We start from the raw sequence: 11,960 nt of genomic DNA, 5'->3' as shown, positions 1-11,960 counted from the left end.
TTGTATTTTCTTTTGTTCACACCAAGTTTGGCTGACGTGTAGCTACTTTAGTCTCAAGACCAGACGCAGAGATAACAGCCTTGATGCCTCCTTCTCGCTCGCACAACCACATAAAGTCTAACCCTCAGACACATCCCTCGTCCTCTACTGCTCGTGGCTCTTTTGCTTTTCTGGGTTGACCCCTGACACATCATGGCTGAGTTCTGTGCCGTCTTAACCTTTAAATTCAGGCAAGTTCCTCAGACCATAAGTCTTGGGTCATTTCTGATAGAGCAAAAAATAAGCACGATTAAACTATTTTTTATTGAGCTCTTACTATGTGCAAACAGTGTGCTCACTGCTTTACATGTATTATTTCACTTAATCTCATTAAATGGTCCAAAGCCCCCATCCTCGCCAGTTCACTCTTTCATCATCACCAGTTGGTAGTTCAGAGATACCTGCTGGCTACAGTAATAGTCCAGGTTCTGCCATTTGGGATAGTAGACTAGGACCCAATGCCCTCTGGGGTGTCCCTGGGTGCCCTGTCCTGCCCTCATGGAAAGAGCCTAGAACACAGGTGGTGCCCATTAAGAGTCTGTTTCCCCTCTTCTGCACCCTCAGTCTTGGCGTTAATCTTTGCCCAAACGTACAGGAAAGAGCTCAATTCCCCTCTAAAAATGAAGTCTAGCCCCAAATCTTTGCCTAGTGACTGGGTCCTGCTTGCCTGTCTCAGTGCCAAGTGTTGACCCCCTGAAGCAGTGCCTGGGCTCTGTGCCACATACTGAGATGCCCCACCCCTTACTAGACATTCACCTCTATTTGGGAGTCACTTCAGATGGAACCCCTTGCCCCATCAAATACCCCTCGTTTGCCAGGACCAAGGTGGCTGCCTTTCTTGGATATCCCTCCTCCATTTTAAGAATTTTGTGAGCTAGTATTTTTAACTGTGATTTCTTTTTTATGTGTCCTTTTTTAAAATATATAAATTATTTTATTTATTTATTTATTTTTGGCCACGTTGGGTCTTTGTTGCTGCGTGTGAGCTTTCTCTAGCTGTGGTGAGCGGGGGCTACTCTTGGTTGTGGTGTGCAGGCTTCTCATTGCGGTGGCTTCTCTTGCTGCCGAGAACAGGCTCTAGGCACACGGGTTTCAGTAGCTGCAGCATGTGGGCTCAGTAGTTGTGGTTCCCGGGCTCTAGAGTGCAGGCTCAGTAGTTGTGGTGCACGGGCTTAGTTGATCCGTGGCATGTGGGATCTTCCTGGATCAGGGCTCGAACCCGTGTCCCCTGCATTGGCAGGTGTATTCTTAACCACTGCGCCACCAGGGAAGTCCCTTTCATGCGTCCTTTGTTTTAAACTCTTAAGAAGGAATAATTTGTAAAATGGTTTCCCAATGTAGTATGTAATCATGAGCAATTTGCTTTGTAGGAAGTAGGGAATGGAGTTAAAGCAATCCTAATTACTTACACATGCAGAAGCTGTCACTTCTGTAAGGTGTGTAATTAGCAGCCAGAGTGTGTTCTGGGAAAATGTGATTGTTTAAGCAGGGGGCGCAGCTACGGGGCTACCCAGATAGGGGCTCTCCCACTGGGGTCATTAGCCCAGCTAGGGCTCTGCGGTCACTTGTTAAGGCTGATTGTATGTCTGGACACAAAGCAAGTGGCCGACTGAGCCCACTCCTGTTTCACGTGCAAACAAGGTGTGACCATTGAAAAAACTGGATCCTTCTTACTTTGTGATTATGAATTTTCTTTTCCAGCTGAGTCTAGTGGTTCTCAGCTTGGTCTGCACGTTAGAATCACAAGGGAGACTGTACTATTCCTGACGTCCAAGCTGCACCTAGACCAAATAAATCAGCCTCTCTTGGGCAGCACGGCTTTTAAAATCTCCTCAGGTGGTTCTAGTGCATTGCCAAGTTCGAACGCCAGTGCTCAACCCGTGCTTCTCAAAGTTAGCTGCATCAGAACCACCTGGAGGGCTTGTCAAAACCCAAGCCCAGAGAGATTCAGTACGTGTGGGCAAAGGGTGCCCAATACTTTGCACTTTTCGTATTTATTCTAATAATATTGTCAGTGCTCAAAACAATGAATTCCTTTTGGTATTAGATAACTTTTTGCTTTTGCACATATGACAGGCATTGTGCTAAATGTTTTAGTCATTAGCTAAGGTAATCATTTTCACAAAGCTGCTTCATTCTCATCCTTCACGTCTCAGAAAAGGTGCCAGACCTGAGAAGGCTTTCATCTATTCTTTAGAAAGGCACCTGTAATCACATCACGTGGTTTGTTTCCTCCTGGGCGCTAAACACAGCCTGTTCTCTTATTTCCTCTCTTCTAGTTGCAAGCTCGCTCCACGATGGCAGAAACCTACCTGTCTTCCTCACTTAGTATCCACCATGTGGCAAGCACTCCACAGACCCTTGCTGAATGAAGGAATCCACAGGGCAACGCTGGGGAAAAGGTACTATTATGGTCTACATTTCACAGACCAGGACATAGAGATACAAAAAGAAACCTGTCCAAGATCACAGTGGAGGAACTGAGATTCAAACTGTGCCCTAACTAGAGCTGGGCTCTCAAAGCACTGTAAGAACTAATCATCAGTCTTAAATACCAGCCTTCCTTCCCAGCAATAAACTGAATTACTTACAGTCAACTATATCTGCCGCTTACTTCAAAGCTATTTTTTTTCCAAATAACAATAAAAATCCAGAACTGAAACCCACGTGGCCAAACAGTAGAAACAGTGGCAATTTCTTTCCTACTTAAAAACTGTACTGTCCATAACAGAAACCTTACAAAGTTCTAAAGCAGGTTAAAGATTTCTACCTCATATAAAAATCACATTATAACCTTTTAATACATAATGTTCGTATTTAGGGGAAGAAAAACTACATGAAAACAAATGGATGTAAATAATCTGGCTTTATTTAGCAAGCCAATACAATTTATTCTGGTAATAAATTAATACATACAGTTGTCAAAAATGTTGGGTGCTTTCCAATAAAAAGGTTTCTGACTGTGTACACTAAAGTATATGCAGAGTCCTTTGACATGGAGTTACTGAAGAATGGAGTGTCTTTCTCTGTAATTCACCTTCAGCTCGTGTTTAGTTTAAAAAGGTTTCAATTACCATTCCAGCTCCTGCAAACTATGAAGCCTGAAATTATAGTACTGAGTTTAGAAATACCCTGATCCAGTCTCCGAATCGTACGGATGAGGAATCCACTGGTCTTGCCAAAGATTACCAAGGTAGCAAGAGACAGAGCCTGGATTACAAATCAGTCCTCAGAGGGTCTCTGAAATGTCTGTGAAGCTAAACAAGGCATATACACCACACTGAACTTGAGTCGTATCTGTAAGACCCAGGTTTTACTTTCTGCTTAATCCTTAAATCCTGATGTGTTCTTTTGCGGTTAACAGATTTAGCAACTCAGCTGCTTTGGAATGAAATCATTCCCGTTATCACAGATTATCACCAATCGCCAGTAGCGTTGGCTTTTCTCCTGGGACGTTTGGACTTGGGCAACTTTTCTTCCTGCTCTTCTACGCTCACAGTGTAAGTGACATCAGGGATGTCTGTTCTTGTTTGAAATTCATCATCAGTTACCAGTATCTACGAAACCATCAGATCTGAGTATGGGACAGTTCGTTTCTCTCTGTAGCTCATCCCCACCAGTCAGCACACACCCTGCTCTGTTCACCTGAGCCGTCACTCGTTCCAAAGCAACTGTGGATTACTTCTGGGGTGTCAGTGTCCCAAATAGCGATGAGATTTCTCAACACATCAACATGCCGTATGCTTCACATAATGTACCAAGCAGTTCTGGCATACAGTTTTTGGTGATTTATGTCTCAGCCTAATGGCTTCACATAGCCATGCTGTTGGCAGGGGAAAAAGGGCCACTGGCCTGTTTTAATTTAAACCCCCAATGAGTATGCTGCACATTTATCAGTTAGTAATAAAATGCTCACATGCTGGCAAGCTATTTTTCTAACTGCAGAAGCCATTTACAGAGCAACCCACCAAACATAGGTGACTTTAACTTTATGTACACACAGCAGAGGTGTGTATATAAAGGGAATTTTGGAATTTCTGTGCAAGTGGTTCTATTTCTTGCTATTCTCAGGATTGTAGCAAAGGAAGACCGATAGCCTATCTTTGTATGTTTCTTTTTCTCCAGGGCAAGAGTGAATGTCTGATGTGGTTGCAGCTTATAGAGGCTTATTAGATGTGCCCTCAGGGGCATATTTAATTGGAACAGGCATCTCATTTTTAAGTTCCTCCTCAGCAAATACAAGAGTTGCTGTCGAAGCTTTACCTTTTAGGACTAGTAACTCGATTTGGTGGTAATGCTGAAAGCAGGGCCGCTAGCCATGAAGACTTAACATTAACCCCTACCTAGAGTGAAATTTCCTTAGCCTTATTTAAAAACAAATACACACACAAGAACCCAGATACAGAAATATTACTAGCTCTGTTCTCACAAAACCACTGAAGCAGTTAATTTACTAAAAGTAGGCATATTTTTCTCCTCTCGTCTGTTACCAATTTCACTTTCTTTGGCTGTTTTTGTTTTTATTTTGTCCTGATTTTCAAGGAACATGCAGAATATTGATAAGGAAATTCCACATTCTTTGACCATTTCACTTTTTGACTTTTCTTCTTAACTCACTACCTTTTAACTCTGGAAAAATTGTGAGCCCAGTATATTTTCTCTTTAACACCATGACCAGAACCCAGTGTATGAAGTATAATGGAAATGACATGCTTAACAGAACACAGACATCTGACTCATGGCCAGCTCTTGAAAACTGGCCTGGCCAACTGAAGGTACAGTCCCGACTGACTAAAGGCAACTGATTTCCTTCAGTTTAGAACAGCAGAGCTGATGTCAAACTACAAAGAAAGGGCTGATTTTAATAATCTTAATAACCAACTAAAAAATAAAATCTTTTTTTAAATTAACGAATCCTAATGACTTTGAGGTAGATGAAGCTGTTGTCAGATAATGAAGTAATTAGGTGTAAGATATAAAAATAACAAAATTGAGCAAAAGAAAGCACTGATTTGAAATTATCTTCTTTTAAGTTCAGATGGAAAATTAAGAGCCCATCCAATTCAAAGTTTTGGCACAAAATCCGCGTATGTCATGTGGTGGACTTGCTTCTTCAACTGGAGATGAACTTGGCAGCCGATGGAAAGAATCCACACTCTACGGAACACCAAACTACAAAATGACTGTCCCCATGAAGAAGCCAGTGACTTTGCATTTGATTTTTCCAATTTGGCTCATTCCCCAAAATTCAGGCTTTGGAATCCTAAAGTCTGCTTCAGCACTTAACTAGCTCTTTGTTGGTGGAAGGGGTCGGGACTGTCTCTCCACACATAAACTGATCCTAAGACAGAACAAGAAATTATATTAATCACGGAGTGTCTGTGTCACAGATGCATCAATGGTATACTCATTTTGTTACAGAATCAATCCAGCTCTGCTAATCTAAGTTTTTCCTTTGCTCTATCACTTCATTCTTGTTCAATGAGTCAATGCCAGCATCAGAATCATAATCTTACAAATGTATCCGTTTTTAGTTCTGAATTCATATTTAATGCACCTTACCTTATAAACAAACATGTCCCTCGTCACTACAGAGCACCCATTTCTCAGAAATCACATTTATAAAACAGACGTCACACCTTTTAAGTTTCTGTATTAATTACTATTTGCACTACTACTTCTCCACTTCAATATTTGGTCACTCAAATACCTACCCTCTTCAAAGTAATTACTTTTTTCAACTAAAGGGATAGCTCTTTATGTTTCCCAACACAGATAATCTGCAAATTAGCTATTTTGTAAATGAAGTTCAATCTCTGATGATTTAGCCTGGCTTACACCAGCCAGCCCAGGAAACCTCTGCCTCCCAGGTTACCCCTCATCTCCTGCAGTCTGATCCCCGTAAGGATCTGCCTGTATTCTGTCCCTATCGATCTCTGACTCCTGCCCAGCACCTGGAACACTCCCACTGTGTTCTTTGGAGTTTATGGTCCACCAACAACACAATGCTCCACATTCTTTAAAATGGCCCTGTGCCTTCCTGCTCTAACACAAGGTTCTCAAGGGGTAGCGGGGAGGAGGCGCTGCTTTTGTCTCTGGGGATATTTGGCAATGTGTGGAGACATTCTGGGTTGACATACTGTGGGGTGCTACTGGCATCTAATGGGTAGAGGTCAGGGATGCTACTAAACAAGCTACAGTACGTGATCACCCGATTTAAAATTGCTATCTCTTCTCATACCAGCACTCCTGCTCACCTTTACCCTGTTTTCTTTTTGTTCCAGAACACGCTTAAATGCAAGAATAAATCAGTAAACCTCTTAAGTGTAGTCTAAATTATAGCCTGCTTATGTCATGAGGCTAAGTGCCTTGTTCCCCCACCTTGCCTATACTCATTTTAGAGTTCATCCTTAAGAATGTTAAGCTTTGTTATATGACAATTATATCTCAAAAACAACAACAACAAAAACAAAAAACAAAACCCAGAGAAAAGAATGTTAAGCTTCTTATGATGTTAAGACTCCATTCAAAGTAATGACCAAAAGTTGGGGTGGAGGTGGGCATTTATTTTGTTTTCTATTGTCAATATCCTTGGGTGAAAACAGCAGGACAACTAAAGACTAAAATGAAAATTGTAAAATTGCAACTATGACTTACATCTCAAACAAGATAATGCAGAGTTCGACGTATAAGCCAGGTAAGAGACACTATACAAATGTTCCCTCAAAATAAGTCCAAGAGCTCTAAACAATTTTAATTGCTTATTAAATAAGGGAGGAATAAACACTGTCAATTAAATAACCTTTATAATTATTTTCCTCTATTTAATAAGTAATCATAATATTCACTAGATACAGAACAGTTTTCTTTACTGCCTGCTCCAAAGCTAAAAGAGTTAATCAATTTGAGCTTTTAAAATTTTAATTTACCATACAGCTGCTTATTAATGGTTTTAAAAATTTGTTTTTAAAAACACAGCATTTACCTAACACAAGATTAGAAAACATTCTGCACCTACCTATCACAGGCAGACTACTCTAGGTGCCTGCAACCCTCCCCCCAACTTTTAAAATTTGACTCCTTACTTTGTCATAAATCACTTTTATAATGAGAGAGCAGCTAGGGCACGTTGCCACGTCTTCCCCATTCTCCAAATCTTCCTATAACAAAATCGAACACCGCACGGTCAGCATACTCTTCTCTTGGCGATCTCCTTCTCCCAAACCCTCCCATCTCTGTGGGCAAGCTCCTTTGAGGCTGGCCTCCCCACAAGGCATGTGAGGACCAAAAGCATCTTCCAAGAGAAATGCCAGCCCCACTCTTCCCTGGAAGCGTCACTTGGGATAAACACCCAGGAGAGTGAGTCAAGGTTCAGTCGCCTCAAAACCCCCGGGAAGACAAAAACACATACCTTCCTCCAAAAGAGTACCCCAGGAAGTGGAAGCTTAAGTTGGGAAGGATGGCGCCATCCACACCCTCCCCTCCCCGCTCCGGCCCGACTAAAGGCCAGAACCAAGTGCCGCCGACAGCGCGGAGTATCAAATTTGGCGGAATTCAGAAACCGATAAAAAAGGGCGTGGATAACTATGAGCCGCGTGGATCGGCGGCAGGAACTCGGCAGAGCGAAAGCGCGCCTGCTCCTTGGAGTCGCCGGGCGGGTCCCCGAGTTACCTTGGTGATGCAGAAGTTATCTCCACACGGACAAGGGTAGAAGTACGTCTCCGAGTCCTCGTCATATTGGAAGTCCTCAATCTCCACCTCGTCGTGAAACACCGCCATCGTTACTGGGGCGAGCAGAGGCCTGTCACCTCCGCCGTCCGACCCAGGCCGGGACCGGTCCAACTTGTAGGACGCCGGCCCAGCTGGGCGTTGTCGCAGTGCACCTGCGCAGGAATGACCGCTTCCGGCTCAGAGACAATGACGCAACTCAGGGTTTGAGGTCAAACTGGTGACCGGGTAGCGGTCACCATGGAGATGGCGGAGCTAGGGGGCGGAGACACGAGCGGACGGCGGTGGCTGCTCCTTGAGGTCGCGCCCCGCCCCGCCCATCGGACGGCAGCGACCAATAATATGTGAGGTTCGCTCGCGCAGCTGCTGCGTCACGTGGGGGAACACCGGAAGCTCTCCGGCGCCGGGGGCGGAGCTTGTCCTTACTCTGCGAGCTGAGTTCCAGAGGCGGCGGTGGGCTGGAGGTTCCTTACTGGAGGGGTTGGTTACCTGCCTCACGTCCGCGGGCCTTAGAGAGGCCTTAACCAGACCCCGCAGCGGGCGGCGGCCGGCCTAGGTAGCGTCGGCCCTGCCCTTCTGCGACGCTGCGGAAAAGCGGGCGCGCTTTGTGAGTCAGAGGTGGCGGCGGGAACTGCTCGGACTCCGGAACGTCCCTCCCTGCCTCCCCGGTGACTGACGAAAAGCTCCCCTGGAATAGTGATTTCACCGAGTGACCGTGAGCTCTGGGCGACGCGTAGCTTGTAGTTCTGGCTGCACTCGGCTATTCAGGTATATCCCCGCCTCTTCCTCACCCTAGATTGTCTTCAAATGCCCTAAATTGTGTTGTCGAAAGGACCAAGCAAGATCTGTTACGCAGGTTGAGTTCTAGTCCTGTGTTTGCCAAGCATGTATTGATAATATTATATAACTACAATCAGGTGTTTCGCTAAGTATAATTCCTCCATCAACCCTGGGACTTTAGATGTTATTCCATATTATTAATCTTTAAACTGAGATACAGAGAGTCACGTATCTTGACCAAAATCACACACCTAGGAAATGAAGAGCCTGTCTGTCCCCAAGCCTATGAACAAATTACTTAACTTGCGTGAACCACAGTTTCTTCTTTGTAAAAGAAATGGCATCAGCATACAGAGTTACTACCATGAGGCCTTTGTATACCTTAATGGGAAATGCAAATAAAAAGTGATTTGTCTCGAAAGCAGTACTAGTGCCTGCCTTGGTAAAACGGGAGTATTGCTCCATTACTAGGCATTTATTCAAATCTTGGTAGAGAAGGAATGCTGTGAGAAAACGACTATTTAGAAGCACATCTGGGCTCAGAAGATGACCGTTGGGAACTAACTCTGGGGGCTGGACATTTACATTCTTTGGGCCTTATTTCCTCTTCTGACTGAAAGAGGGTTGGATGAGAGATGATTTACAAGATTCCTTTCAGATCCAACATTCTACTTTTGCGTGGAAATTACGAGTTTTACTTGGTTCAGCAATCACATATACGATATTCCGTTTATATTTATATAATACATATGCATAATATACGCACGTACACATCCTTATGCTTATTTATGTACACGTACTCCGACGTTTGCATGAAGTTACCAATTTTGTGCACGCTGAAGTTCCACCTGGTTTAGCCCTTTTAAAGCTTGAAAACCTAAAGGCAGAGGAATCTTTGGGAGAAAATTTAGAAGTTATGTTAAAGGGGTTAGTAGAAGATTATTTCAGAGGTTTCACCAACATTCTATTTTGCCTAATTGGAGATCTACCCAGGAGTTAGGAAACATTTGCTAAACTTGTTGAGGGTTAACTGGGATGGTTCTGCTCTGAGCAAAGGAGAAAGCCCACATAGCTCAGAGCCCACATAGCTCAGAGGCTGCTCCCTGAATCTTTGCAGGCACGGATACTTCCCAGGTAGCCTCTTGGAGAGAGGAGGACACAGAGTCTCCAGTGTTTATTCTGTAGTCCCAGTGATCATTTTGAGGTTGGGAACTTTCTTTAGTTCTTCAGTGCTTCTGAGCATAAGTACCTACAAAATAAAGGTGAGCCATTTTTGAATGTACAGAAATGGGTGCAGTTATATTTGGTTCATGGAACTATAAATTGGTAGACCTTTTAGAAAACAGTTTGGATCTATCAAAAACAATTTGCTGGGGAATCTTAAAATCTGAGGTTTGTAATCCTAAAAGTTTCAGGAGTCGTTGGATAATTTTTCTTTATAATTTCCTTGTAATTTTCCAACTTTTCTTTGAGTGTGTATTACCTCAAATGGAAAAAGAAAAATGAGTGAACCACTTATTAATAGTAATTGACACTGTGTGCCAGGCCCTGTACCAAATGGTTTATATGCATCATGTCATTGAAACAGCCCAGTGAGGTATAGGTATCATTAATCCCATCTTCAACATTGGGAAACCTGAGCTTTAGGGGCTTAGGTTTAGGAGCTTACCAAAAGGGGCAAAGCTGGTTAAGTGACATGAAGCTATGGTGATCACTCAGACCTGTCTGACCCCTGAAACTAGGCTCTTAATTACCTTCAGTGCCATCTGATATGATGGTGCTTGAAGCAAAGCTGGATTAAACAAACAGCCCTGGCACTCTGTAGACTGCTGAGATTTTCTGCTAGAGCAGTGCAGGTTCCCTTGAGGCCTAGATTTGGGGGTCTCCTTGGCCTTCCATACCACTTTCAGCCTGCCGTCTGTTGCCATATCCCTTGTCTGGCCAGAGGTGGTTTCCCATATCATTCTGCCAGTTTGAGTTCATCCTGTGCTGAGGAAAGTAAAACTGTAGTCAATCCTGTGAGGCATTATTTTACGCCACCCAGCATTTTTTAATAAAACATCACGATGAAAAAAAAAAAAAAAACATCACGATGACTACTAAACTTTACATTTATTCCTAAAAGGGAATAGACATTTTATAATATAATGAAACATCTTTGGACTCTGAGAGCATGACAAAAGCAAGTTTACTAGTTGCTATACAGTCATTTGAGATCACAAATTTATGGTTTAAAAGTAATTTTTTTTTAATTGTAACACTGCTGATTTGGAAAATAACAGTGACCAAAATTCTTAGCGTGAGATTGAATTTAGAACTAGATCATACTTACTTACTGTCATAGCAGCCGTTTTTTATGAGTGCTGTTGTAGATCAGGCTCAGGAGTTGTTTATTGGCAATATCAACCCACTGCCTCTCTACGTTGTTTGGCAGGGATAACGTATTTGGGTTGATTTTTAGTGACACTCCTGCTTGCTAGGTATTTCCCCGGACGTTTATTCCTTTCATCTAGTGAGGTAGTGTTGTCATTCCCATTTATAAATGGGAAGAGGTGACTGGCGTAAGGTCAGAAAGCAGAAAGGAGTCAGATCTGAGCCCAGTTCTGCTGATTCTGAGTTGAGCACTCTGTTATAACTTGTATTCCACTCGGGTCGCCTTACCAAATGCCGGGATCCCTTGTGCTTCCTCACTGGCACCTAGGATTGTAAATCAGCAGGTGCCATGCTAGCTCTGTGAGTTTATCTCTGCATTCATGCTCTTTGAGGCATTCTTGGTTTTTCTTTCTCTCTCTGCTTGCTCACACCTCATCCAGTCTATCAGCAAGTGATAGGGCTCTAATTCCAAAATCTGTTCCATGTTCATCTGCTTCTGTCTGAGTTTTATCCTATCCACGCTTAGCCTGGTGCCTTCTAACTGAACTTCCTGCTTCAACTCTTGCCCCTCTGCGATCTGTTCTTTACAGGGCAGCCTGAGTGATCCTTTAATGTAAATTAGATCACGTCCCTCCCCTGGTTTATTTAAACCCTTCAGTTGTTGCCCTTCACCTTTAGAAGAAAGTCCACACCCTTCCTGTGGCCTGCTGTGACCTGGCACGTGTCTCCCTGCTTGACCTCGCGTCCTGTCACTGTCCTTGGCTCACTGCTCTCCAGTCACACTGGCTGTGCTTCCTCTACCACACCAGGCTTGTTTCTGTGATGGGGCCTCGCTCCAGTGCTCTGCACTTAACGCCTGCTTGGCTGCCTCTTTCCCCTCATTCGGGTCTCAGCTCTGATGCCTCTTGAGAGAGACCTTTCCTGATATTCCCCCACCTACCCCATCACTCTTATTTCCTTTATCACACTCATTGTAATCTGTGTCTTGTTAATTATCTGTTTATTATTATCTGTTGTAGACATTGTGATAAAAGCCTCAT

The 11,960-nt window shown here is 43.5% G+C and overlaps 2 protein-coding genes across 3 annotated transcripts in view; one reads left to right on the top strand and one right to left on the bottom strand.

The window, feature by feature from the left end:
* Window positions 1-2,892: 2,892 nt before the first annotated feature.
* On the bottom strand, window positions 2,893-7,918 carry DPH3 (diphthamide biosynthesis 3). Its single transcript, XM_082654154.1, has 3 exons — window positions 7,711-7,918; window positions 7,125-7,199; window positions 2,893-5,380 (listed from the first exon to the last, which is right to left on the bottom strand). Exons 1-3 carry the CDS (start codon window positions 7,816-7,818, stop codon window positions 5,315-5,317), a joined length of 249 nt encoding a protein of 82 aa, XP_082510280.1. The 5' UTR covers window positions 7,819-7,918; the 3' UTR covers window positions 2,893-5,314.
* Window positions 7,919-8,200: 282 nt separating this feature from the next.
* Window positions 8,201-11,960, top strand: part of OXNAD1 (oxidoreductase NAD binding domain containing 1) — a 55,784-nt gene continuing 52,024 nt past the window's right edge. For both annotated transcript variants that reach the window (XM_082655245.1, XM_082655244.1), the window contains exon 1: window positions 8,201-8,535. The gene's annotated coding sequence lies outside the window, so the exon portion shown is untranslated. The remainder of the gene's footprint in view (window positions 8,536-11,960) is intronic.

This window comes from Grampus griseus (assembly GCF_964374135.1).
Source record: "Grampus griseus genome assembly, chromosome: 5".
Classification (NCBI taxonomy): Eukaryota; Metazoa; Chordata; class Mammalia; order Artiodactyla; family Delphinidae; genus Grampus; species Grampus griseus.
Note: the sequence above shows the minus strand (reverse complement) of the source record. Positions and strands in the feature narration are given on the sequence as shown.

Excerpts from the sequence above, each read along its gene's own strand:
- DPH3 (XM_082654154.1), bottom strand. The coding sequence starts at position 7,818 with ATGGCGGTGTTTCACGACGAGGTGGAGATTGAGGACTTCCAATATGAC. Across the intron at positions 7,200-7,710 it reads ATAACTTCTGCATCACCAAG|GAAGATTTGGAGAATGGGGA; the intron begins GTAACTCGGGGA and ends ATTTTGTTATAG. Across the intron at positions 5,381-7,124 it reads TAAAAGTGATTTATGACAAA|GATCAGTTTATGTGTGGAGA; the intron begins GTAAGGAGTCAA and ends GTTCTGTCTTAG.